Below are 26,615 nucleotides of genomic sequence, written 5' to 3' on the forward strand. Positions count from 1 at the left end.
GAGGGTGGTCATTTTGACCACCTATTGCGAAGATGGAATAATAAATGCACAATGTGTATTGTATTTATTATTGTTTTCTTGCGTGGAATCTGTCTGTAAAGTGGGTCCCATCGAGGAATCGAGAATAAATAGTGTCTGTTCGATGGTGTGAGACCAAAAACGCGAGGAGAGCGTAAGGAAAGACGGACCATCTGGAGAGTGCCTAACCTACCCCATCGCGTCTTGGCAGCCGCGCGTTTTTTCTCTTTCTCGTAGGTAGCGTGGCGTAGGCCTCGCCAATTTTTGCGTCAACCGGCTGTAAACATTGTAAAGCCGGCTGCCAAGGAGTATCACGGGCCCGTGGCCCGTGGCCCACGAGCCAGCGGTCTCCGCGCGGCCACCCGGGCTGCCAGGACGCAAAGCACGGAAATTACGTGTTTCGCGACTGAGTCAGTGGAGTTCGATGAAACCCGAATGAAAGAGCCGCGAGAGGCTGCCAGTCGCGAGTTTTCTGGCAGCTGATCGATCGAGCCGTCGATGACCGGACGTCGGGGACTTCCCCTCTTCCCTTACGCGATACGCTTATTGCGAAACGGGCTAACAACCTTTACTTGCAAACCGAATCCATGTATATCCCTTTTTTATTTTTCTACATTCCATTTTATATAATTGAATCTTATTGATTCTTTGAAAAACTCCACGTTTACATAGGTGAAAGAGATCTCTCTAATGTAGAGCTAGCCACCCTCAAAATTACGATTAATAGGCTGTGGATCTTTATGCAAATTTTCAAGCCTTAAATATAATAATTCGTATCTTACTTTAAGTATCTCTTATATTTTTGCATATTAAGTGCATTCTATAGTTTTTTGAGAATTAAAATTTCCCATAATTGCATAAATATCTGTTCTAGCTGTATAATACTGATACTCAATTTACGCTCTGGGTTAGATCTATTGGTTTCCTTGCAAGTCCCTGATAAACTTCATAGTTAAATTGAAAAAAACCTGATAATCCAAGGTCCCTGAGATCTCAGAGCTCCAGACCGATTACTTTGCCAGAATTTCTGGAGCACGTCAGAGCTGGTAGAAACCGATTTAAAAGAATTATTACCGTCGCCGGGAGTCTCGTATGTTTCGAGGCTTATCAGCGCGTTTGCAACGGCGAAAACAAAGTCTGACGAGGGGATTCGCGCGAGAATCCGTTCTAGAATCGGCTCGTGTTAAATTCACCGGCTCATGGAACGCGAAACGATCGAATATCTTGGACGGTGGACAAGATCGACTATTCTTGAAGCCGATCCTTGGAGCGTTCGCGGAGGTCTAGAAATCGCAGCCGCGATCGTTATAGATCAGCCGCGTGAAACGGTCGTCGAGGTAGGGGTCTTTGTACCCCGGACGGTGAAACGAGCCAGCGAAGAATGGGACGCGCGGGTGCCAGTCCCGCGCCATGAACACCAGCCCCGTTGTATGGGGGCCGGTGAAATTGGCAGAGCGTTCCAAGAAACTTTGAATCGAAGCCGAGTGGAGTGGACACTTTGAATGGACGGATTCGCGAGTGAATGAACGCGCGCGGCGTAGACGGAACCGAGACCACGACCTGCTTGGGAATACCCGATCGGCCTCAACAGCTGTCCGGGGGAATCACTCCCGATCAAACGGACTGGATAACATCTTTCCATCGATTTAATTATTCAACCACATCGTTCATTATGTACTTCTACATAAAATAGACAAAGCGTTGTCAGATTTAAAAAGAAATAGTTCGAGAGAAAGGTTACATCTAGAAACTTTGAAATCGTTGCTTCTGTAAATTTTCAGTCTCGTAGGTAATGAACAAAACAGTTTTTCAAATATCACTATTCACGATCCTATATGCGTGACGTTGATACGTGTAAGTTTGCGTCACTGTACTCTCTATATTCGAATAATCGACGACCAAAGACGCGTTCCAGTATGTTTTCAGAGAGACAGAGGAGGGTGACTAAAGCAAACTCGCCGCCTCAAAATTTCTGGTCGAAAGTTCCGTGTAACCCGAGAGCATCCGGGCCTTTAATCGAACGGATTATCTTGGTTATCTCTTACCGTGGCTGGTGATAAAATTGGCGAGGTAGAGATCGAGTTCCCGGACGGAGACGTTGATGTGATAGGGGTTGACGCAGAGGCCCGGCTGAGCGCATTCCGCAGTCTTCTCCAGCCGTTCCCCGTCCGTCGACTCCAACGGAATTGCCTTGAAGAGGATCACCATTACCAGGTCCAGCCTCCATACCTGCGACACAACGGAACCGCCGTTCGTTTATTGGCTGCGACCTCCGGGAGCTCTATCGGACCCTGGGAAACCTCAATTTCCGACTTTCCGTAAGATAACTTCGCGAGGGACGTTTGGCTACTGATTCGGGAAGTCTGAATTTATCGAATAACCTTGAAAACTCTCTACGAATTTGAATCAAATAGGACAGTTATATTTCCCAATTGAAAAGTTAATTAGGATTCGTGTATGCGAATTTCATTATTTTCTATTTATATCAAGAGGTAAATGCTAAGTAGGAGTCTCTTACTTTACCATCACGCTATGGTGGTAATTGACAGTTGATAGATTAAAATTATATTTTTAGATAACAATGAAACTTTTTGAGTTTTTAATTATTGAGTATCTATCGTTATAATGTTATAAATGAGCAAAGTTTCAACAAAATTAATGACCCGAAGGCCTTGGGCTTTCCTTCTCAATATTTTTCCCGAAAATGTAAACGTATATTTTCCTGAGGTTTTTCGAAACTGACGATTTCCAATAAATCTATCGTGGTCTTTGACTCAATTAAGAGCTTGTCGAGAGGTCGTGAGAGCGAAAGAGAATCGTAGAGATCGAGCAAGTAGATCGAGAAGGCCGATGGTCGGACGTACCTTGTCTGCTTGACGCAGGCAATCGATCCGACGCATTTTACCCTTCTGGTCAGGATTACTGAGGACACACATGGCTGGCCTCTTCCCCGTGATACTCAGTACAAAGTCCTCTCTGTACTCCTGCGTGATATCTTTCCGTAATTTTCCTAGAAGCCGCGAGGCCCATTTCTGTTTCACCTCCAGCTTCTCGTTCTGCAACACAAAACCATTCGTTTCCTGTCAATTTCGATTCGCCCTGATAGCAACGTTTCCTTACATAGGTCGTAAATAAAATATATTATATAAACCAACGAAGGGTACGCTGCGACACGTTAATTTTTAACGTAATTAATACAGTTCTTGTTCCGAATAGTGATTTGTTTTTAAAATATTGCATATTGAGGATCATTTGTATGCCCTATTATAAGTCTTGCAACAGTGACTCTGTTATCTATTTACATAATTATAGTGTAAGAAATAGAAATATTCCATAGTCCAATGGTGATATTGTGAATCTTTTCTATTCAATGTCAGCAATCGGTTCGTAAGGAGTTAATATCGAGGATCGAGTCGAAGAGCAAAGGCAAAGATTCAAAGATGGCGGGACGGAGAAGAAGAGTCGATCGTGTTCCGACTACAGGAGGAATCGTAAACGTAACAGAAAGCATATTCCAAAGTTTCGCGTATCGATGTCCCGCGGCAGCTGTTGATCCCCCGGAAAGTTCGCGGAGTTTAGGAAACTCCGTGGATGGCTCGGGACCAAAGCAACGGCCGATCTCGAACCGTTCGCCGAAACGATATGCGAGATCACGTCCCCGCGCCGTGTCTCTGCTACTCTACGCGACTCTTCTCCCCGATATCTTGACCTTACTCGCGTCCTACGTGTTTCGCTGGCGTTTTTAATCAGCCAACGACTGCATCGTCGATGCTGAGCGACGGAAGTGGGGCGACCTGCTTTCCAAATTTACCATATCGCGACCGGATAGATCAGGCATCGCGTACACCCGACGCACAATACGAATTTTAAACTAACTGGGCGAACGCATTTTTTCTTAACCCCTTCGATTTCGATGCTTCAGCTTCAGTCGAGAGTTTTATATTTGTGAATCTTATCGTTTAACGTTGAACTTTGAGAATTATTGAGCATTAAGCAGGAGTAGTTCGAGATTAAAAATGGGAATTGGGTGTTTTATAATATGTCAAAAGCAAAGAATTGTACCCGTGAAATTTGAGACATGGAAAGAGCCAAACGGAAAGGAACTTAATGGAGCGAGATATGGACTATAAGGCAGATGTGGCGGAACCTCCCAGAGTAATTTTTCAATCCCGAAGGGGAATACTCCTTTCCTCGGTAAATCGTGTCGTTTCCTCGATATCCTCGCTTTAACTTCAAGTATGTCTCTGAAATGAATCGACTATCGATTGTTCCTTCAAAAAATTACAGAAAATCGAGCCTGTTGCTTTGACGCTAGATCGATTGGGCTACTTTCTATCGAATACCAATACGAATTCTGCTTTAAAAGTCGATTTTTTATTCCAACAAATTGCAATTTACCTTTGTAAATAGTGCTTGATCATCTTTCAAATATTTTATCGAATTCGGTAGTAGCTTTCTCTTATACGTTACCCAAGTATTTCTACATTGGTATCGTACGAACAAATGTCTTCGACTGGCCCCGAAAATGAGAATCCAGCATATTGAAACCTGTGAAACGAGCGGGTTGGACAATAAGTCTGGCGGGGCCTATCTATTTGCTAGAAAATCGTGCGTTCAAGAACTGTCCGGTTGACTGAAACGGGACGGTGTACCGTCGTGCATAAATCACGCGCGACGCATCATAATCTCCTGCAACTTCTTCCAATAATCCGTACAACTGATTATTCAAGAGACTGACGTAACAGTGACTCGTTAATCTCTTGTTAAGCAAAACAACAATTTATCGAACATTGTATGCAAATAGTGAAATCACTGGCTCAGCAATTATAAAATTGGAATACAGAGATATTCGAATAGAGTACACGTGTTTATACAAACATTTCGTCAAGAATCACCGTCTTACACAAATTGGAATTGACACAGCAGACTCGCCAAACAAATCACAAATATTTTCGTGGTTTCATAAACCTTATTTCCCTTACGAAACTTGTTAACATCGATTTTCAATAAAATTGCAAGCTCAACGAAACAGATTTCGATCGTAAATAATAATTGACAGTGGATTATGAATTCAAAAAGGCACTGACCTGGCAATTTAAAATACTTTGTCAACAAAAGAGTGGTGGAACTGTTCTCTATTTTCGAGGCGGGAGAAAAGGATGTCCCTTTAAGATATCATGCGCGCATATGTTAGTGTCAAGTTGGAAAGGGTTAAATACCGACGCGAGCGACGAGGCTCGACCATTCGTTTTTCTGTAGGCGTGGAAATCCCGCGAACTCGGCCGAACCGAGCCAGAGGGCATCGACGACGACGACGACGGCGACGACGACGAAGACGACGACGAAGACGACGACGACGACCTCGGTGGAGCGCATCCACGTCGGTTATGCAGCGCACGGCCGCGGCCCTCGTCACCCGTGGAATAGCAAATGCACGGGTGCATAAGGTCCCTGAGAAATGCATTGAAAGCGCGCGGAATGCATCGAGCGACGACGCGAGGCGACGCGGCAGCGGCCGATCTATCCCGCCTAGCCCCTTTCTGCCACGCACGTGCGAGCCGCGAAACTTTGTGCAAAGGAGAAAAGAAGGAGGCGCGTTTCTGCACGCTTCTGAACGCCGAGCGACGAGCGACACGCGCGCGCGAATCGTCGCGATTCTCGGAGACCGAAGCGCGTGAACGAGGTGCCCGATTTCTTACGACCGGTACTGCCTTCCACGGATTAATTTACATTTTTCTCACGTTCATTTCCATATCCATCCATTTATCTATTCTTATCAATCGCGGATCTGTTGCTACGAATCCAACCGAACGATTCGTCCGTTGGCAAGCTAGGCCGATCACGATTGCAACGCTTCAACTTTAAAATACGATTACATAAAAACTTGCACTTACGCGACAGTGCTTTATGTTACCTACTTATCTGGGATTATTGAATTACGGCTACTTTGTTATACGTTTACGAATATCTGAATTATCGAATAAAAATGGCAAGCGGAGATAACACACCGTGGAGACGATAATAACGTTTAATTTTAGAAAATGAAAATATTTATTAGAAAAAACTATAATGAACAAAGACAAAATTAACGTTTTGATAGAAAGGTGAAATTTTTATTAGGCGTCATAAATGTGACAAATATATAATAATCAGTTTGGTCAGTGCATTCCTCATGTACCCAATCCTGACAGTTTTCATTAGGTTTACTTGTGATTAAACATTACCGTTACTGCATTTATTTAACCCAAATTACACTGGCATATTCAAGTTTGGAACAAGCCAACGTATCGAGTTAAAGAAAATTTATCATCGCAGGTTACACCTAGATCGCAAATAAAGTCAATAGATTCTAATAGCGTATTACCGAGTGTGTGAAAGTATATGGAAGTGTGTCGGCAACGGGAGATCACCATTGTATGGCATTTGGAAATATTATGGTCCAGTCAATTGTTCATACGCCGTGTCTCGAGTTTATCGAGATCAGTTTTGAGCACATTAGCTTGCACGGTATGATTATTTGCCCCGGAGTCGCTCGCAAGTATCCCTATGGACGCGTGTGTCTCCAAGAATAGTTGTATCCGCTGTTCCTTTCAGCCCGATCTGTGGAACGAAGCTTGCCCATAGCAAGCCCATTAATAGAATCTGGGATTTAATAAATAGCCTCGCAACGTTCACTCGTTTTCATTTAACCGGCTTCGTTTCGATCAGCATCTTCGCTGAGTCAAAATTAGAAAAATGGAGACAAATTCAAACAACCTAATTTGTAAACCAGCCAAGGGTACACTGTGGCACGTTAACTTTTAACGTAATTAATACAATTCTTATTATAGTGGGGATCATTTGTACGGCCTATTATAATTCTTGCAACAGTGACTCTGTTATCTATTCACGCATTGACTGCTACGTCAGTTTCTCGTATCTAATTATAGTTCAATGGTTTGTCACGCGTATTCAGTACCTCCCACTGTAAGCAATTTTGTGTAAGTTTAACGGTCACCAGTGACCACCATGGCAATCAATGTTTTAAAAAGGGTAGTTGGTTCGATAGTTAAATGGCTTGTCACGCGTATCAAGTACCTTCCACTGTAAACAATGTTGTGTACGTTTGATGGTCACGAGTGGCAACGAAAGTTTCAAAAAGTGAATATTGGGTCAGAATGGACCCGGAAGTTGGCTGAACGAGGGTTAATGGATTTGGTGAGTGGAATGGTGTAATAAAGAAAGAAAGATGGCTACCGAGAAAGGTGGAAGAGTCCCGTCGCGACGTTTCCCGGTGCACGGGCCTCGCGTACTTGCGATGTACCGCGTGGCGTCCCGCGCGCATTTTTCGCGCACGTGCAAAATTTCAAGCACGTATGTACCACTCTCTCACGGACAAGAAATGTCAGGCAAGACGGCCGCGGTCGACCCAACTGTGGGAGAGACCCGGTGCAGTTACACCCGGTGCATCCTGCATAAACCCGATCAAGTATGCCGAGTGTGAAGGAGGGCCGCGAGTGCACCGGCCACGTATGTATATCGTGACATGCGTATGTACACCTAGGCGCGGCAGTTTACCTCGTTCACGCCGACGATTTCTCGCGATGCTATTCGCGCAGAGCCTACGTGATCTCCGATCCGCGTCGATCTACGATCTCTTGATCGATCCTTTCGAAAATCACCACCGAACGTGAAAAAAAAAACATTCGAATAAGATCAATTTACTCTTCTCCGTTTGTGTTTATTTTAAATATGAGCGATTCAGAGATTTTCAACCATTTTATTTATTTGATAAACGGGAATCCCCATTAGTGTACAAAGTAGTAGAACACGATAATCAAAATAAGGTGGTACAATGAGAGTTCATTTTTATTTTACGAAGAAAGTTTATTTAGTACTTTATCAGTACCATGTGGTACTCGATTTCATTCTTTTATCAAAGTTCGAAGTATTCCAGCCTTATTCGAATTTTCTAAATTTTCGAATTCAATGCATTAGTTTTCAGGTGTTTAATTTTTAGTTCAAAGATCGAAAAGTCAGTGTGAAACCTTTATTTGGTGATTTTATCTACCAAACGAATACAAATGAAATTGTCAGCTCGCAAGATTTTCACGTCTGATTTCCATTTTCTAAAATAAAATTTTTTATTTTCGTTTTACATTCGTTCTCGATCTTACGATTCTACGAATTCTACAATTAGTTTCTTATGAGTTGTACCGTTGGATCGACGGGGCGATTGGATTAGAACACGTAGGTCTTTCAAAGCGAAACGACGCAGCGGTCAATAAGCGAGGGACAAATCGAGGGACGAGGCCGTTTCCGTTTCGACCGGGTCGTCGATTGCCATCAACGGGAGAGAGAGAATTCTCCGAGCCCGATGGAGTCGGGTATTGAATAAAAGCCGTAAGTTTCTCCCGGTAAATAAATCTCGGAAGGCACTTCATTTTTATGCTTTTCTTTCTGTACGACATTCACGTACAAGTCGTTCGATCGCCTCCCTCTTTCCAGCCACGGCCGGAGTAATCGAATTCGTCTCACTTCGAGCCAACGAGCTCTCGTTACATACAGCCAGCGAAATTGAACGTAAATACCCGTGGAAAAAGGCTCGAAACGATTCCGCGCCGACAATTTGTCGCGCCCGACGTGATTATCCGAAAATAAGCGACCCTCCGCTTTGGATTTCCGTTCCAACACTCCGCCGCCGCCGTTTGATAAGAACAGACTGCTCTCCGATCCTAGACGTTCCTCGAATTATTTCTAATATTATGCATTTGTCGTAATAAGCTATCTCTTTTGACATCACTCTTTTCGAGGATAAGGAGATTTTTTTTTAAATTAAATACCAAAATGGACAATTATAGCTCGGAAGTCATCCTAAGCTAGGCAATGATGAAATAAAAATGAAAGTCCCGAGTTTGGGATTTGTTGGTTGATCGATGGTCGATCGTTTCCGTGGACAGAGTCGACTTCCGGTCGCTGGAAAGGATTGGGATAAGGTGGATTTTGCAGAAACGTCGGGCGAACAATATCAGCCTTGAAAGATCGGAGAGAGGCCGGGGAGAGCAGGATTCACAAAAGCCGCAGCTATTTCGGGCACGAACGTCCCGGGGAATGCAGGGACGACATCGAAACGGAAGTGGCGTGCAGAGTGGCTTAAAAAGGGGGCCAGCGAGCGGGATAGGTAATCCCGAGGAAGTAGGAGGACCGCCTCAATCGCAATATCCCCAGCGAGAAACAAAGCCCTCCGCCCTCCCGGAGCAAGTAAGACGAGAAGGAGGAACAAGTTGCTCCGCGGGCCGATTGTTGGAACGCGGAAGAGCATCGATGCGCTCGGCCCGTTTCTATTTCCGTTTTACATCCCACCGCGAAGTCCTTCTTCCATCCACCCGCGGCCCGAGGACCAAACAACGCGGAAAAAGAGGGTGAAACAAAGCGAAACAGGTTGCCGCGTTTTCTAAAGAGAAACTTTTCCTACCGCGCGGTCCTCCTTGCGTCTCTCCAGCCACCGACGTCAATTGCCGTGGAACCGTCGCTTTGACATCGTTTTTATCCTCTCCTTTTCTTTTTTTATAATCTTCCAGACGCAATAGCAGCATTACACACAGAGGAGGCCAATCGTTTTACGAAAATTCGATTCCGCTCGCGAGTTGCCCGACGTCGAAACATTACCAAGACAGTATTAAGCCATCCCCTAAGCAATTTCATCCTGAGAATAGTTGCCAGTCGAACAATTTTTTATTTTTTCGCTGGAATAAAATTCCACGGCGATTCGCTAACGATGGAAATTTTTCAAAACTGCTCGGAAAGTTCAAAGCGATAGCTCTGAAAATCCCAGCATACTCGTCGACGCAGAATCGCGGGTAAAAAGATGTCGGTTCTTGCCGAGGCTCGCGGAGGACGGATTCCGGTGTTCGGAGGAGGGAAAAACAGTCGCGGAGCACACCTCCAAAACACAGACGCGACAGCTGCCGCCGATTTATTTTGGATTTGCCGCGAGCTGCGAATACATGACGCGGCTATGACACGACGCATACCTGCCACGAGGCCGAAGGAAGTCGCACGAGCGTCGTAGATGGGATTCGCGTGAACCTAACTGACAGTACAATCCACCTAAACGCTTCGATACTACGAAATGCCGAGTACAATGACCGAGTACAATGAGACTAGAATTAATTTTAAATTTATTTTATCGTAAGCGTAACTGTTCGGGATGAAAATCTGTTATCCGAGGGATACTATATTCCCCCCGGAAGATGATTGTCGTCATTAGCGGGAGTACAATTGGCCTGGAGTGGACTCCCCAATCGGGTATTCGAGGGAGAAGAGTCGGGGTTTGGAAGAAGAAGGTTCTAAGTGGTGGTTAAACGACATTGAGTGTCGTTCAGCGGCGTTGCGCACTGGAGTACCGAGACTAATAAAGCCTGTAACCTCCTGGCCCGAGAACCATAAACGCGTTCTACCCCCTGGTGCACCACTAGCAGGTTATTGGACTCGGAATAACTAGCCTTTTCTTCGTTATCCGAGTCGTAAAGGAACGAAGACGGGAGCTCCGCCGGACTCTAGTGGCGCAAAGAACTTTTCTCTCGTTGCCTAGAGTCTAATATAGCTCCTCCAGGGACCTGGTCCTCGGTCGAACATACTTTTTACACAGATGACTCTCCATAAAAAAATATAGAATAACTTTTCTTCATTTAGAATAGTTCTATATCCTACTTTATACTGACAGACATTTGTGGGAAAGACATTAATAAAAAAGACATACATAATAAAAAAACATACGTAAACACTTTGTGGAACTCGTAGACGAAGTAGAAAGAGCAGAGAATTCTAAGATCGACTCTGGCAAGTTCTAGAAGCGTTCTAAGTTAATTGGTCGATGATGTCTCCAGTCCAACATTCCAGCGAAGATTTCTTGACAGAGTATCGGTAAGCTTTGCTCGCCGAAGTTAATAAGAAATCGATTTCGCTAAGTCGCGTAGGTTTCTAGAAGTATCCTAAGTTCACTGACTGATGATGTCCCAGTCTAACGTTGCCACCGAAGATATTCTCCAGCAAAGTTCGTAGAAACTTCCAGCGGAAAGTTTGCACTTCGATTGGCCACTCTGTTCGACCAGTCTTCGCGGGGGAATTCCCATGTGTTTCTTTGTCTAATTCTTAGAAATTATTGAGTCCATACTTTTAAAAAAGAAAGGTTTTATTCGTAAATTTTGTTGTAAATTGGAATCTATTCGTGGATGTTTCAAATCGAAATCCAGGCGAGCGAGGCAATAGATAAAAGCTAGTTTACGAATGAATCTAAAATTTTTATTCGCTGTTCGTGAGTGAAATTTTCCAAGCCCCGTTTGGAAACGAGAAAAACTCTTTAAAAATTTATAAACCATTGTTACGTGCACGATAATTCGATTGGTATTACGAGAGCATATTATACTGGGGACCTGGCGAGGATAGCCCTGCATAGAAATTAGATTTAGTGATCGGAGTAGTTGAAAGAGATTATTTCGCTATTGGCCAGGATTTCCTGCCACATAAACTGGCGATTAATAGCGTCGCTATTATGAAAACGCATTTTATGGGTGAAAATACCAATTAGGAGCACACGTTTACAGCTTCTTTGCTCGAATCTGATAAGTCTCGTCGAACGATATTTTTTTAACGTAGAATGAAGCCACGCGAAACGCTAAACCGTTGGCTCGTTATGTTATATTATTCCACAATTCGTTCCTCCTCTTTTTGGCTTTTTATTCGGTCACCAGTATGGCATTTTAAAATTCGACCTGCACAATTATGCGAGCTGGTACGTGTGCCCGTTGCATTAAGCGCATATGCGAATTCGCGTGCACCGAAATTACGTATTACTGCCGTTCTTCTCGCGAATGAATTTAGCAAACGCGTGGTCCTATGCACAGGGTGGTCCTTATAGAACGAGTCTGTGTCCTCCAAGCGTGAATCCTGTCCTAAGTACAACATTTAGCAACTATAAAATCGAATCTATGATCTTGACTAGATTAGAGAATCCAAGATTGTCAACCAAATACTGTAATTTAAGGACATCGTAGTTATTGACGTAGCTGTTGAGAAGCCCATTATTAAAAGAAAATGATTTTCAAGTTTTGGAAACCGAGAGGACCAACAATATGGTCGATGGCTCTCAAAGCTTCGGATCATAAAACAAAACAGTTCTGCGCTAAAGACTCTGTGAGCTTTGGGCTTATGAAAAGGCCAGTGGTACGGTAAACTCTCCAGTTCGACAAACTAAAACACGTTCGGTGCCAATCGCGAAACAATCCAGCCCCTTCAGCGATCCAGCCTCTCGAAATCCAAAAGCGTCGAATCAACAACCGCGAGAAAACTCGATGGCGAAAACATCGACGCGTATCACCCTGTAGAAAATCCTCGCGTGCATCGTCCAGCGGCAGTGTGTCTCTCTGTGTGCGAGTGTGACGACCGTAAATGCGCCGTCCCTCCCCACCCCTCGAGCTGAGGGTAAACGAGGAAGGGAGGTTGACCCCACTCCCAAAATGCTCAGCGCCGACGTTGCTGTCGCCCCACCGACGCTTTTACCCCTCCTACTCTCCTTCTCCTCCACACACGTACACACACACACACTCTGGCAACCCCCCACCCCCCACCCCGTCGCTCACGGAGGCTCACGGGCTATTTTCAAGCGCGGGAAATAAAGCGCAGACCGCATTTTTAGCCTAACGGCCGACGGTCAGCTCGTTTTCGCCTTTCCACTCGCGAGGGATGAGAGGAAAGACCGGCTGAGGGAGCTTTCTATCTCTCGAGGGGTTAATTGGGGTTGCGTAATTGAGCAGTCGCGATCGGGGCGCGGTTTTCTTTAGCTTTTAAGTGGATTTTCGTTCCCCGACGCCCTTAGATATCGCGCTTTTTGCTTCGTGCGTTAATAAATTATTAAATTTTCTAGTTTCTCTATACACAACGTGAAATGTAAAAATGATTTTCCTCCAGTTTCGATAAAAACATCGAATAACTTTTATCCGTAACGTATTGACACGCTACGAAAGCTTCGAAGTATAAATTAATTGCACGTTTGTACCATTTCTTTACCCTGTCGTCGAGCGTAAAAGAGTTACAATTTTTAGGTTCACCCCCCGTTAGGAAATAATCTACTTCTACCGAGGAAATCATCCCCGAAGGGGCGAAACCGTCTTTCAAAGTTCACGTAATCTTCCCTCGAATCTCATTTCTGCTACACCGAATTTCCCGTCTGTTTCGATCTTGATAGAAGCGCTACCAAGAAATCGCTCCGACACACGCTTAATATGCTTTTAATGGACAAGAAGTACAACGATCGAAACTAATTGAAGGGATTTCGGCACAATTCCTTTAATAAAATGTTTCGAAATAGTCCAAAACTTTTGTTTCAGAATCAATCGAACCACTACAGTCGACGTTATAGTCATTGTACTCGTCTCCAAACGCTGTCAGACTATAAACAAGAAACTACAATTCCATTCGAGAACACAAAGTTGACTTTCGTGTGTTTTTTACGCCTCCGCGTATAACAGAATTATCGTCCCCGTCGTGTGTACGCGTTCGTCGGGGGGTTAATTTTCGTAGCGTGAAATCCTTGGAAAATTGCTGGCTTTTCCCGAGGAAGCTCGTGTCCCCGACCACGAAATGTCCTCCTCGGCGTCGGTCCCAAAATCCAGCGAGAAATTTTCATTCCGAAGCACCGGGTGTTGTCTAGCGGTCGAATATAATTCGAACAATTCCCCCTCCCCCGGGCCGCGGCGGCGGTCATAAAGAGGAGAGGCGGGGGCGGAAACGAGGGTGGGTCTGCGGGGAAGTTTTTGAACGAGCTCAGCCCTTTAACACGCGTTACGGTGTAATTTCAGCGGCAGGATCGCTCTAAACGATATTCCGTGGCAACGAGGACGCTGGCCGTCGAGTCTCGAAACTTTTCGCCGGTGGTTTGGGGCAGACACGGCTCGCGGGGGCGGCGGCGGGGCCACGGGGTGGACGGCAGTGCGTTAAGGAACGAAAAATCAAGGAGGCTGGCGCCAAAGCCGCCCCGCCGGGGCTTTTAATATTTAGATTCAATTACGAAAAGAAAGAAGGCATCGTTATGCGGCAAATTGTCGCAGCTTGCTGGACCGCGTGCCACGGGGGTGGAGGCTGGAAGGAAAAAGAACAGCGACCGAGGGGTGGGCGACGCATTATATCGCGACCTAATGGACGCCTCGAAAGCGTTTTTTGGGGGTGCTTACTTCGCGAAAGTTATTGTTATTGGAGACACCGGGGACGATTTGCGTCGCTCGGGGCAATCTTTTGGGCGGGAGCCTCTTTCCTACCCGAAATGATTCGACGATCGTGGAATTAATGGCGAACAGGCCTCGACATACTGTCCGTAAAAGATCTGTAATAATGGTAAAAGAAGCGTCCGAAATCGGCAAAAGATACGAAAGTATGTAGTCAATATTAAAACGTAAATTGCGAACCAAAGAATTCTATACTTTATACTAGGTTAAAGTAAGTAATATTTTACTGGTGTTGATACTTTTATGTATGTAAAAAATGCAAAAAATGAGATATGTTCCTTCACATTTTTTGTCAACATAATATTCGGGGAAAGCAAGGGCACCCATCTTCAGGTAAATATGTGTGTCGCCCATTTTAGTCGGTCAATGGAGCAGAATCGTCCCATTGCGCTCTAATCATTTCGGTGCCAAGATTTGAACGCGTCGCGTGCGGAGATTCCGTAGTCGTACTCGTTAAACATACTTAGCACGGAAAGAGTTTAATAAAATTGTTCCACGACCGAAGAAAGACACTATCTATCTGTTTAACGATTTCATTCTTCGCATTAGAAAAAATCAAACTGGTATTCCCTACTTCGTTTTATTTTTCCCCCTTTTCTCCATAACACACTCTTTTATTTTTGTGTTTAGATTACATGTTCGTGAAAAATAGCCTTACTTACTGAATTTAACTACTCTCTTTCATTCTCTCAGCGGTGCTTTCCGTTTGAAAATGGAAGTTATCGTGTTCGTTTGAACGTTATCATGACCATCTTCTGTTTCTTTTCGCTATAATCTAGTTTCAAAGAGGTTTTCAAACGATCAAGGTTCGACTGTATCAAAACGAGACAAGGTTCGAAGCTACGTGGCGATCCAGCAAATTTTTCTCGAACGTCGGAGATGTTTGGCGCATGGTCGCGTACACCGCAGAAAAGGAAACGCGTTCACGTTCGGTGAACACGTGGCCGCTTCTTGGCGTACGCCAAATCAACAAGGTTAGCCCCCTACGTACTGAATTACGGGTTTACGAATCTTTGGCAGCCAGCGAACCAAGGTTAGATCGGCCATGTGCACGCGACTTCCCGGTGCCACGTGCTGTCTCGCGGACAATTTCCTTCGCTTTTGGATCTGTCTACCATCTCTTCGGGCCAAGCTGACTTCTTTTCGCGGCAAAACAAAACCTGGACCAGATCATCGATCAATGGGGGGGAGCAATCTCGACGATCCTAATTTCTCGTTTCGATTAAACGTTCAACGAGTAATTTTTATGTTCTCACTTCGTTGTTTCATAATTTGTCGTGCTTTTAACTGGGTGTTACGGTTGGAAATTCCAAGGTTTACAGCAATGTACTGACACAACGCGATTTCAATTTGGTAAAATCTGTCGTAGCAGTGAATTTGATCTGTTAGGACCTTTGTCTGGAGACTTGGTAATAATTCGAAGAAAATTGTCTGGTGTCCGTGGCGAATCGTAGGCTGCCCCATTCTCGCGGGAAACGATAAAACAACGGGAAAACGGTTCGAGAACACCGAGAACGATAAAGAGAAGAGGGAACGCAATTCCGCGCGCGGGTACGTAATCGACAATTGGCTCCAGACTATCCGCCGGCTTTTTCCCCTCTCGAAGACGGATTGCGCTTGGAAAAATGTCTTTGATAGAACGTTCTCTCCTCCCTCCTTCTCGCATTCAAAGGGGTTCGGAAGACGATGGAGTGGGTGGTGGAAAGGGGGAGGGAGGGTGGAGTGGAGGTTAAATTCAGGCCAACCCCGTAAGTATACAGACTGTAATCTATAGCGATTTCTCTCGCAGACGCCGACACGTCCACACACACACACACACATGTTGAACGGTTATGTGTGCAGCGGGTATGCGGCCTATCGATTTGGTTTTTCGGCTGCAGGCCTCGATTTCGACGCCCTCGCCTGTCGCGTCTCTGTTTGCCCGTGTTTACGCGCGCTTATCCTATCAAAATCGGTGCCCTACGCGCTGTGACTCGTGTCACGGGAATTAAACGGGGAAATGAGCTGACCTGCCACCGGAAATTTTCACTCCCCCACTCCACTTTCGACCGCGCCAGGGAAAAACGTTGGCTCGTTAACGGTTGCCGATCGACCGGTATCGACGCGCCAGCTGAAACAATGAAACGCGTCGCGGACAAAATTAGGCGCTCCTCTGCTCATCGATTTCGAAAAACTTCGATACACTAAGCGTACCGGGAATTTGAATCGCGATCACCTCGGCTTTCCTTCTTATTATAACGGCTTAAGCAGATAACAGTCCCGTTTAGCATAATGGAGACCTTCAAAGTAGAGGCCTCTAAAACATAAGCGACCTGGATCTCGTTCAAACGCTTAACGATTCGAAACACATCGGAAACATATACACCATTCGCTATGAAAATATAACTAACGGGAAGTGGCTAAAGTTAGCGTTAAGGCCACATTCGCGCTTCGAAAACAGGACACATTCGGACATCGATTGTGAACATGTCAAACCGTAAAATACTCAACAACGCCACGCCTATCGAGCCTTTTTTTCTTTCGCTCGAAGAGTGCACCGCATGTTCTACGATTTGGCAACAACTCCTTCACTCGCCCCATATACGTACACAGCGACGAATAAATAAACTTTCTTAGTTATGTTTCCTTTATTGTACCTTTACCGTACCAGAGATACGTTTGGAATTGTTTGATATGCCCGAGAAATAAAACTTTCGTTTCGATCGATGTTTACTACTTTAGAATTCTCCGTATCTGAATACAGTAAAATTCCGATTATCTGGCATACTCGGTACTGGGGCAATGCCGGAAAATCAAATATGCCAGATAATTGGACTATACCTACATACGAAGTGATCAAAACGAGGAATATAATCAGAGACGAGGTATACGAGTAGACCATACATCCAATGTATTTCTACTGCCCATTTTTCTAGGGCTCCAAAGCCCTATTGGCATTTTCGTGTAACTCGCAACATTACCAACAGGTTACAGAAATTATAATAACACAAGAGGAAGTGAGACAGAAAATTAAATTACAGAATTTTTTTCTCGGAAGTGCTTAGGAATTCGGGGGTATGTATACTGACCAAAAATTATTGCAATTGGCCCCTGCAACCGAAAATAATTTTTCCAAAACGATTTGAAATTTTTTTTTCGCCGAAAAATTTCTCCACCTACTCCTGTCAATTTATCTTGAAGATTCGTTTTTGATTTTTAATAAACACACCTTTTAATACGAAATGTATCGTACAGGAAAAGAAAAATCTGTTCTCGAAGGGGTTGCAAGTCGTATTGGGTCAGCCGTTTTAGTCTTCGCGAGGTCTGTGACTAAGCAAAGACTAATCGATACTGCCCACGTCCTCTTTACTCGTGGCAATTCGTTCTTCTTAACCTAAACGGGACTGAAATTACTTTCTACGGGCGATACATAGTATTTGAACAATTATATAGACTGTCCCTTGGCACATGGGACCCGCCCCAGCGACGAATTCTTAAGATACCGAGTCTGATGACTATTGGTCCGATTAAACTTCCCATTCCAATTCTGTTAACGATGAACGATCTTAAATAAAAGACTTAGTTTTCTAAAAATGATCTATATTATCGAGGAAGGGTACTTAAATTACTTGATTCGAATTGCTACTGCTTATAAAAACATAGTCTCTCGGAACTTTTCTATAATATAGAGGTTCTTTTTATTTCCCATGTGCTTATCGAATATTTCAGAGTACACGAGGACCTTCGAAAGAACTTCCGGTCCCCGCCCATCGCAAAAAAGTCAGTCAAGAGGAGGTAGAAATTAGGAAAAAGCCAGTCCCCCGACGAGAGAATTGCATAAATTAGGAAAGGAAAGAAGCACCGGAAGTCCTCCGCATAAATCGAAACCGCGTCCTTGCGAGCTGTGGAGAACCGAGATTCTGTGGAATCTCTGGACCAGCGACTCGTATCACGTGTACGCTAACCGGAAAAGGTGGAGGTGCAGGGGGTGCGTCGATCGAAAATTTATGGGAAGCCCATAGGTGGTAGCAGGTCTGGTTCCAAAGGGGGTTGGGGGGATGGGGGGACGGGCCACATCGGTGGACGCCGATAGCTGGTACACGGAGGAAGAGGCTCGAGCTTGGGATAGACTGGAATATATTTATTAATTTGGCATAGTTCCCGACTGTATAGCTGCTGGCCCCTTACGTTACTACGTTATGACGCGAACAAAGCGACTCCGCGATTTCTTTATAGGCAATTCCGGGGTCTGCATAGAGTGTTGTAAATATTACAACCCCTCCTCTCTGCCGCGACCGTTCGAGTATCACGAACCACCCCCGTTTAACCCATCCTACGTCTATTACCCTCGCCTTTCGGCCTCCGGGCGCTCCTTTCCGCGTCCTTTGAGCCTCGTCTTCGACGCTGCGAACACGCCTGCCGTCGAAATCCACAATTTCGCATAGCAAGACTCGAGGCTCGAGTCCTCGATTTAAATTTGAGATATAATAATTTATCGACCTTCTTTCAAGTCCAAAACAGAGTTTTAAAGCTGGTAATCGTTGGTTGCAGAATACTGCATCTAAAAATCTCAATAGAAAAAGCTTTCCAGGCTCAAAGGACCTCTACCCGTTTGAAAATTGACTTCTTCCAGCAAGAGATTTCGCATGGAAGCAGATTTGGGTGGTATATGCGCGCCAGCGACGATGATATCGCGAAAAAAGACAGCGTGTCCCATTCTTCAAAAACTAATCTCCGCCGCGAAATTACCGAAAGCTTCGGGTCCTGGATGAAGGATCGCGAGGGCTCGTCGTCAGGACGATTCCAGGATCAGATAGGAACGGATAAGAAGGGAACCGGCTCGCGAGTTTTCTAATCTGAGAGCTCGTGCTGCGAGATGATAGTCGTCAGGGGCCGGGGGGAGGGAAACATAATTCATTCGGCCGGCGTCGGTCTCCTCGGGGGGTTGCTTCAATCCTCGCGTCGCCCGGCCGCTCTTCTTCAAACACCCTTTTATTCTTCCGCGAAATTCTTTTTCGCCGCCGAATGGAGATTCCTCCGACAGATTTATTTAGCGGAGGTCGCTCGTTTCGTTCGCGATATTTCCTCGACTCCCACCCCCGCTCGTTGTCCCCGCGACAATGGCAACGACGAACGACGATTCCGTTTTGCGCTTTAATTTAACGGCGCGTAACACGCTCGCGGTAACGATGTTTTTCGATCGTATTTCAATTTAACGGCGGATAACGGTCGCCCTGACAGTCGGACAATATCTTCCGATTGTATTTCGATTTAATAACAAGCGGAAACCGGGGAACCAGGCGTTTTCTAACTGAATTTTAATTCGATTTTCCGCGATCAATGCGCTACGACTGCGTTTCAACCCTTCCCGATAATAAATTAAGCATCTCTGCCCCCACGAATGACGCGAAATTTCGACCTAGATACGTGAATACGTATAAAATGAATCCGTGATACTTTTCTACTCTATCGAGTAATTGAGAGAGTTATGTTTCTTGCCTGAGTGGTTACGATATGCTCCAAAACACTTTTCTGTCGCTTCGGAAGCGTCAATACGAAAGCGAATATCGAAATTGAATATTAATAATAGAAAAAGTGCAGCGAGCGCTTTGATCGTAAAAAACACTGGTTCGCTGGGAACAACGTGGCCCGAGATATCGATTAAACCCCGTTTAAAAGTTGAACCGCCGGAATTGGGCCAAAGTGGGAGACTCAACGAACCCAATCGACTTATCGAACCACGACGAATTTCGCAGTTCTTTGCCACCCTCGAGTCCTTAATCCAGGCGCGGCGTGTACCCAACAATCAATCCGCCAAATCAGATTGGTAACGTGCACATACTCCAAGCATCCGCCATACTTCGAACGAGTTCGACTCGAGCCGAAACGGAGGAACGAAGGAATTCAGTGATACGCTACAACGACTGTTTAAATGCGTTATTCTTTCGACAAAATAAAAAATTATTAAAGAGTAAAAAGACGGATTTAATGTCTCAACGAAGAGAATTTGCTATGAATAATTTTAATTCCAACTGCCGTCGCGAGCTTAAAAAGCTTAGGTCCAGCGATCTAACGTAACCACTAACTGGCCGATAACGCAGCCAACCACAGAGCCACATGGCCGCGAACGAAAACACCGCCATTGAAACCGGAACGTTCGTCGAACGATTTTACTCGCCCGTTTTCCACCCGACGTGCAACAAAACGGACTCGATCGCGCATAAGACTTTTTCCGGCAGCCGTCCCCCACCCCCACCCACCCCCGGCTGCCGCCGCCGGAAGCGAGAAACTCCGAAAATAAACGATATTCCCGAAAGACGAAGCCCCTTTCAGGAACCCGTATCGTTCAGACGCGAAATAATCTGCTTCCGCGTGCTCCCTCCCCCTCCTCCTCTTTGCTCGCGCGTTTTATTGCCGGCAGGCATATCGCATATGTCTCGACGAGAACCCTTTCGCGCGTTCCGCGTTCCGCTTTCGTATCGTGCGAATATTCCGAAGGAAGAGTGCTCCGGAGATGCCGGAAACAATGGCAATAAAATTTTCGGAACGGCCTCTGCTCGCTCCGGGCCATCGCCTATCCTCCCGCACCCTCCCTCCGATCTCCCTCCGCAGCTTTATGGCCACGAATCCGCGCGCATATCGCGACTTCCGCTCCACGACCGTTCGCCGGAAAATCGGCCCCTAGCTCCGAGAAAGGATTTATCATTCCGCACGCTCGATCGCCGTCCTCTTGGCTTATTTATTTATTTACCCCGACGCAAACGTCCTTGGTATTCCGTTGCTCGATTAGTGGTGTATACGAGTACTTTGTTTACGATAAAGATAATTCTATTTTCTATTTTTATAGAAAACAGTACTACTCTTATGGAAATAACACCGAGAGATCGAGTGTTCCAGCATGGGTGGGAAACGCGCAAACGATTTAAAAAAACTTTCTTTAAGTATTATTAGAGTACTAGAAACTGTACTACCATCCGATCGATTTCGATGATCGATACGAGTGGAAAAATGCCCGCGGGTTCCTCAAAACGGGCCATCGCGTCCGTTTATTCATCGATTCGCAGCGGGTCGGCGATAAATCGGCCTCGTTAAACCCGCCGCCCTCGAAAACCCACCCCCGTCGAGGGTAATCTATGAAAAAATCCGGTCGAAGAACAGCGTAGTCCGGGCCGGGCGCGTCGATAATTAATAATCCGAAAGCCGAAACATAATCCAACATTAACAACCGCCCCCCCGAAAACATCGTTTTGCGCCCCGACCCTTGTCCGACCGCCCCGTTCCAGCCACCCTTCCGCCGAGCCAGCGTAAACTGGAATACACCTCCTCCTCGTGACGAGGAGGTGCGAGGTGCATCGTGATGCGATAGCCCGCTTGAGCTCGTTAGATGAATGGGGCCGACACACATACCGAACACAACACCGAACTAACCAACCGGAGGGGTAGGGGCGCGCCAAGTGGGAGAGAGAGAGGAACAGAACGGAGGATGGAGGGGGGGCAATAGTGGAAAACGAGAGCAAAGGAGAAAGAGAGACAGCGCGAAACAGCGACACAGGAACAAAGGGTTAGGGTTTATAGGCGGGTTGGGTGGAGTATAGGACGGAACACGAGGGTGGTTGGGGGTTGGTGGTCGGGCCGAAGGGCAGACGGAGGGGTGCAGCAGCAGCAGCAGCACCAGCAGCACCAGCAGCAGCAGCAGCAGCAGCAGCGGCGGCGGCGGCAGCAGCAGCAGAGGACGGGCTGCTAGTTTGCATAAATTTAGGAAATACAGGGTGGAAAATCGATATCCGCATAGAGATTATAGATGGTGGTTGGTAGGCGCCGCGTAGCCGCAGCCTCCGTCGCGACGGCGTATGCGCTACATGTCTACGCTCTCTGCCGACTACCAACCCTTCGCCCTCCACTTCCACCCTCTCTCTCGCTCTCTCCGTCCACCGGCCATGCCCCGATCCCAACCCTTCCTCCGTACCCGAAAAGCTCGTGTGTACTCGTGTACTCGGATACTTCTTGCGGGTGTTGGTGGGTGCACTCGTTCTCCCTCTCTCTCCCTCTCTCTCTCTCTCTCTCTCTCTCTCTCTCTGGCGTGCACTTTGCACCCCCTCCACGGCCCGTGGCCGTCTGCCGCCCTCTTCTCGCGTGATAGCGCTCGTACACGTTCTCCGCGTCCTACAATGTCTCTCCGTCCCTCTCACTCTCCCTCATCACGGATCTTTCCGTCTTTTCCCCCTCCCTTCCTCTCTCCGTCCCGCTGGTTGTCCCGTTGCTCACCCTCTGGCCCACCCAGAGTGTCTGTCTCTGTTTCTCGGACTCCGTGTGTGTCGGAGGTTTTGTCTCCTCGTCCCTGTTCGCCGTCTCCGTCTCGTTCGGAACCGGGTTCCGTCTTTCCACCCGGGATCCTCTTCACTCGCCACCCCGCGCGCTCTGCCGTGCAACGGAATTGAAGTAGTCGATATCGTCCTGCGGCCTGTCTCGAAATTAAGAGAAAACGACGGACTCGGACCCCTGCTACCCCCAACTCACCCCCTACCCCGTCCCCCTCCTCCATTCGCCGCCGACCAAAGAATTTTTCTTGCTTCCTTTCTCTCTCGACCTTCCCACACCCCTCACCTTCCGGCAATTTCTACCCCACCACCCCTTCTCCCTAGTGGCTGGTCCTTTTTTTCACCCCCCGATGCCAACCCACCGTCGAGAGCGGCATCGTGTCGGGAGTACGAGACCGCGTGTTCCTCTCCGTGGATTTTTACACGCTTCCTCTTCGTCCTGGTCCACGATGCTCCGGATCGAGAAATTTAGTCACATTTTTCTAGAACTTCCACGTCCAAAAAGTGAACGATAAATTGAAAAAAAATATGGTGGCTCTTAGAAACCCTTCCTACATAATGTTTCTTAAATACGAGTTAAATTAATGTTTTTTAGCTAGTGTCGGGAATCCTTAATTTCTCGGATATTAAGTACCAAACAAAATGGAAACGAGGGTAATTTATATTAGACCGAAGTGGATCGTGGATCCTTTCAATGTTAACCCCCTCCGCAGGCGTTGATCGGCATTTTCGACGAGGACCGATTATTATCGGTCGTCTCGGTGCCGTTCGGATACGTAAACACCGAGGGTGAGTTTTCCACGAGGGCGGTTCCGACGATAATTCGTTTGCAATCGATGCGATCGGTCCGGGTACAGAGTAATGGAAAACGAGCAGCCCGGAATCTGTTTTTCCCCGAGAAAAAGAGATTATGCAACGGAACGTACGGCTCGCTTTTATCGGAAGATCGTTGCGTGGACGTTTGTCCAAATATCCGAGTTTTTCCCAGCCTTTTTCCTTTTGTATCAATCGCGAACAACGCAGCGGGGGAAAACTGACCAACTTTCTATCAGAATCATCCATTGGATGCAAAGAAACTTGCCCAAACTGATTTGGTTCTTCGTTTTTTATTTGTTTTTATAAACAAAATGCCCTTCGCGTTAATAATCCCGATCGTATCGTTTGAATAGAGGAACAACTACCAAGAGAAGGAGGAAGATAGACGGTCGATGAATATGTAGAGGTCGAGAAAGTGACCGAGAGCGTCGCCATTCAAACGATCGCGATCTCCGATGCACGAGGTCCGCTCGAATCGCTCCGCTTTCAAAGATCGCGATCAGAAAAGAGGCCTGTCGTCGACGACCGGCTCTCGAAACGTCCATTCCAATTTTCCGGGGACGGACGCCGCATGTCAACGAGCCGCGTTCCGTTTTTTTCTTTTTTTTTTATTCTCTAAACACGGCGTAAAAGTGTATCGTTTTTTCCGGCTCTTTCTGGAAAGCATCCGCGCGTACGTGGACGGCGTGTCCAACGACGAGAAAGTGGACAACTAGGCTCGAAACTGCTCGTGTCGATGCACTTGAAACATTTTGAAACAGCCTCGATGGAAACGGTGTAAAGTACGAAGACCGACCTTCCACCGGAACAATTATCTTTTAGTTCAGCCGTCAATTTGACAAGAATTGGATTCCATATTTAAAATCACAGAATCCGGGACTATTATATTTTATTTATCAACATGAAAGATTCCAATAAATCCGTAAATATAGCGTTACTACGCGTATAACATAAAAGGAACGTTTAAACAGTATTCTTCGTTTGGAAACTGAAAGAGTAGAATTTATAGATGTTACTCGATTCGTTGTGACTTTGATCGAGCCGGCGTTACGCGCGGAAAATGTTAATGAAATTTATGAAAAAATAGCGGCGTCGATTAGGTTTGCAAATGGAATTGTCGATTATGGCTAGTGGCCTGAGCTCCTCGCTCGCAATTTCATAAAGCCCGTTCTATGATGGCAGAGGGCTCGGCCGACCCTGCAGGGCTTCCTGCGACGCAGATTAAATGCAGTTCATGTAAAATTCAACGTGACCCGTACACGGCACCGTGGATACTTTCGTTTTCAAAAAGTTCCATTAGCCCCGGGGAATATTTTCGGTTCGGTCGAACGCTCTATTCCAGCGTATCGAGCGAAAAATCTACGTTGGAACCTCTTGAATAATTTTTTAGAAGTCAAACGAGAAGATCCATTAAACCACGAAATTCACCATCGTACTGTCCAATATACTTTCGAGTACTAGAACAGCTTTAGTCAAAATGTCTCTTCGAGGGTTGATTTCTTTATTTAATTTATAGGGCGAAGAAGTAAATTAACGGTCCATTATTGTAGGAACCGATTCGTAACAAAAGGCAAGAATTTGAGAAAGAAAATCGCAGAGAAGTCGAGGTAGGAACGTTTTCCCTCGATTTGGAACCCTTTCAGGGCGGCAGCCGGAGGAACCCGGCGACCGAGGGAGGAAAAAACTATCGCCAACGGCCGACGATTTTCTCTAAACACCGCGATATATCGATCCTGGAAGGAATCCTTTCACGGGCGCATCGGAGTCCATCCGTGTCTGTCGGTCGGTCCGTCCTTTCGTCCGTTAAATACCGCAGCATCGCGAAATTAAAATATTGATCGAACGGCGTCGCGATGGAGAATACGAATTGCGGTGGATAGAAGAGAAACCCTCGGACGTTTCCGGCGGACGGACGAATCTAGAGGGGCGACGATAGGGGCAGGGAAAATGGAGAAGGAAAAAGATTGCGGTCCGGCCGAAAATTCGAATGTCAATGACTCGTCGAACCGAGCCGCGCCAAGTTACCTCGATATCGAAAGTTCGTCGACTTTTATTCGCTTTGTTTTAAATCCAACAACCTATGGGGAAGAGTCTGCGACCGGAGGCTACGATCTGTTTCCAGCAACCCTCGATCATACGATTTTTAATCATATTCCACCCCTTGGACGTTCGTTGTCGAGATATCCACCAATCTCTGATTCACTTTATTTTTAAAAATTATTTTGATGAAACACAATACGATCAGTTCCAAAACAGTTTGATCGATGAGCCAAGGAAACAAAATGAACATTTTCTTTGTATCTTCCGTGGAAGCAATTCTTCGTTGCAAAAGACTTAGTCTTGGCCATCGGACAACTAAACTAAACAATTCAAACGAAGAGCGATAAAAGGTTAATCGCGTCCGATTAATAACAAAGCCCAGATTCCACTGGACGAATTAATCGCGAGTACGCGGTTTCATTCGATTAAAGCGTAAATCGATTAACGCTAAGGCCAGAAACCGCGGGCTCGAGGACGCCCGGGTAAGTTTTTGCGACAGTTTTAATCGCGAGGATAAGTCTCCGCCGGGTTTCGGGAAAAGTTACTCGCGGCTAAAGTTTCGATTACACTCGACTGACTGTTTTCTTAGTTCGCCGCGACTTCCGGAGATCCTTCGAGGACCACCGCTTCCTCTTACCGGCGACACTTTATTAAAAGGCCGCGATCGTTCGTTGTTCTTGCTTCCTCCTCGAAATTACGATAAAAGCTCGGAATTCTATCCACGGAACGCTGAATTCCTTGTTTGCGTCGATGAGGAATTCCGGAGCGTCCCCGTTCGACCGATTTATAATACTTTTCAAAGCGTAAAAAGGCATTTGAGAAAATTAAATTTAAGGGTTTGGTCCCATAAAGATTATTGTAGGACTATACTTTACGAAATTGTAGCTAGTTCAAAAATCGTGTCCTATTTTCCAGTTCTTTTAGAGAAGTTGTAACCTTTGAGATAAAAAGTAAAAATTCCATTTGGAAGATTGGTCTCTTCCTATCGAGGAAGACGAATGATTATCGATCGACAAATATATGCGATATTAATAACACGAGGACAAACGGAAACGAATTGGCCTTTGCCGTATGCTCGAAACGTCGACGGATAAATCTTCGGGTTCTGAATTACTCTTCCAAGCAAAAAGGAGTTTGACTTTATTCTCGTCGCGATATTGGCTGAAATTTTCTAAAAATTCCT

At 46.0% G+C, this 26,615-nt stretch overlaps 1 protein-coding gene across 9 annotated transcripts in view; it reads right to left on the reverse strand.

Annotated features, from left to right (window-relative positions):
* The window catches only part of Nfi (Nuclear factor I), a 76,813-nt gene that overhangs the window by 36,783 nt on the left and 13,415 nt on the right, over positions 1-26,615 (reverse strand). For all 9 annotated transcript variants that reach the window (XM_076778112.1, XM_076778117.1, XM_076778113.1 and 6 more), the window contains 2 exons: positions 2,883-3,074; positions 2,064-2,247 (listed from right to left, as the gene is read on the reverse strand). In XM_076778112.1, coding sequence (XP_076634227.1) covers positions 2,064-2,247; positions 2,883-3,074 — 376 coding nt within the window. The remainder of the gene's footprint in view (positions 1-2,063; positions 2,248-2,882; positions 3,075-26,615) is intronic.

The sequence above is a fragment of the Colletes latitarsis genome, chromosome 11 (genome assembly GCF_051014445.1).
Source record: "Colletes latitarsis isolate SP2378_abdomen chromosome 11, iyColLati1, whole genome shotgun sequence".
In the NCBI taxonomy this organism is placed as follows: Eukaryota; Metazoa; Arthropoda; class Insecta; order Hymenoptera; family Colletidae; genus Colletes; species Colletes latitarsis.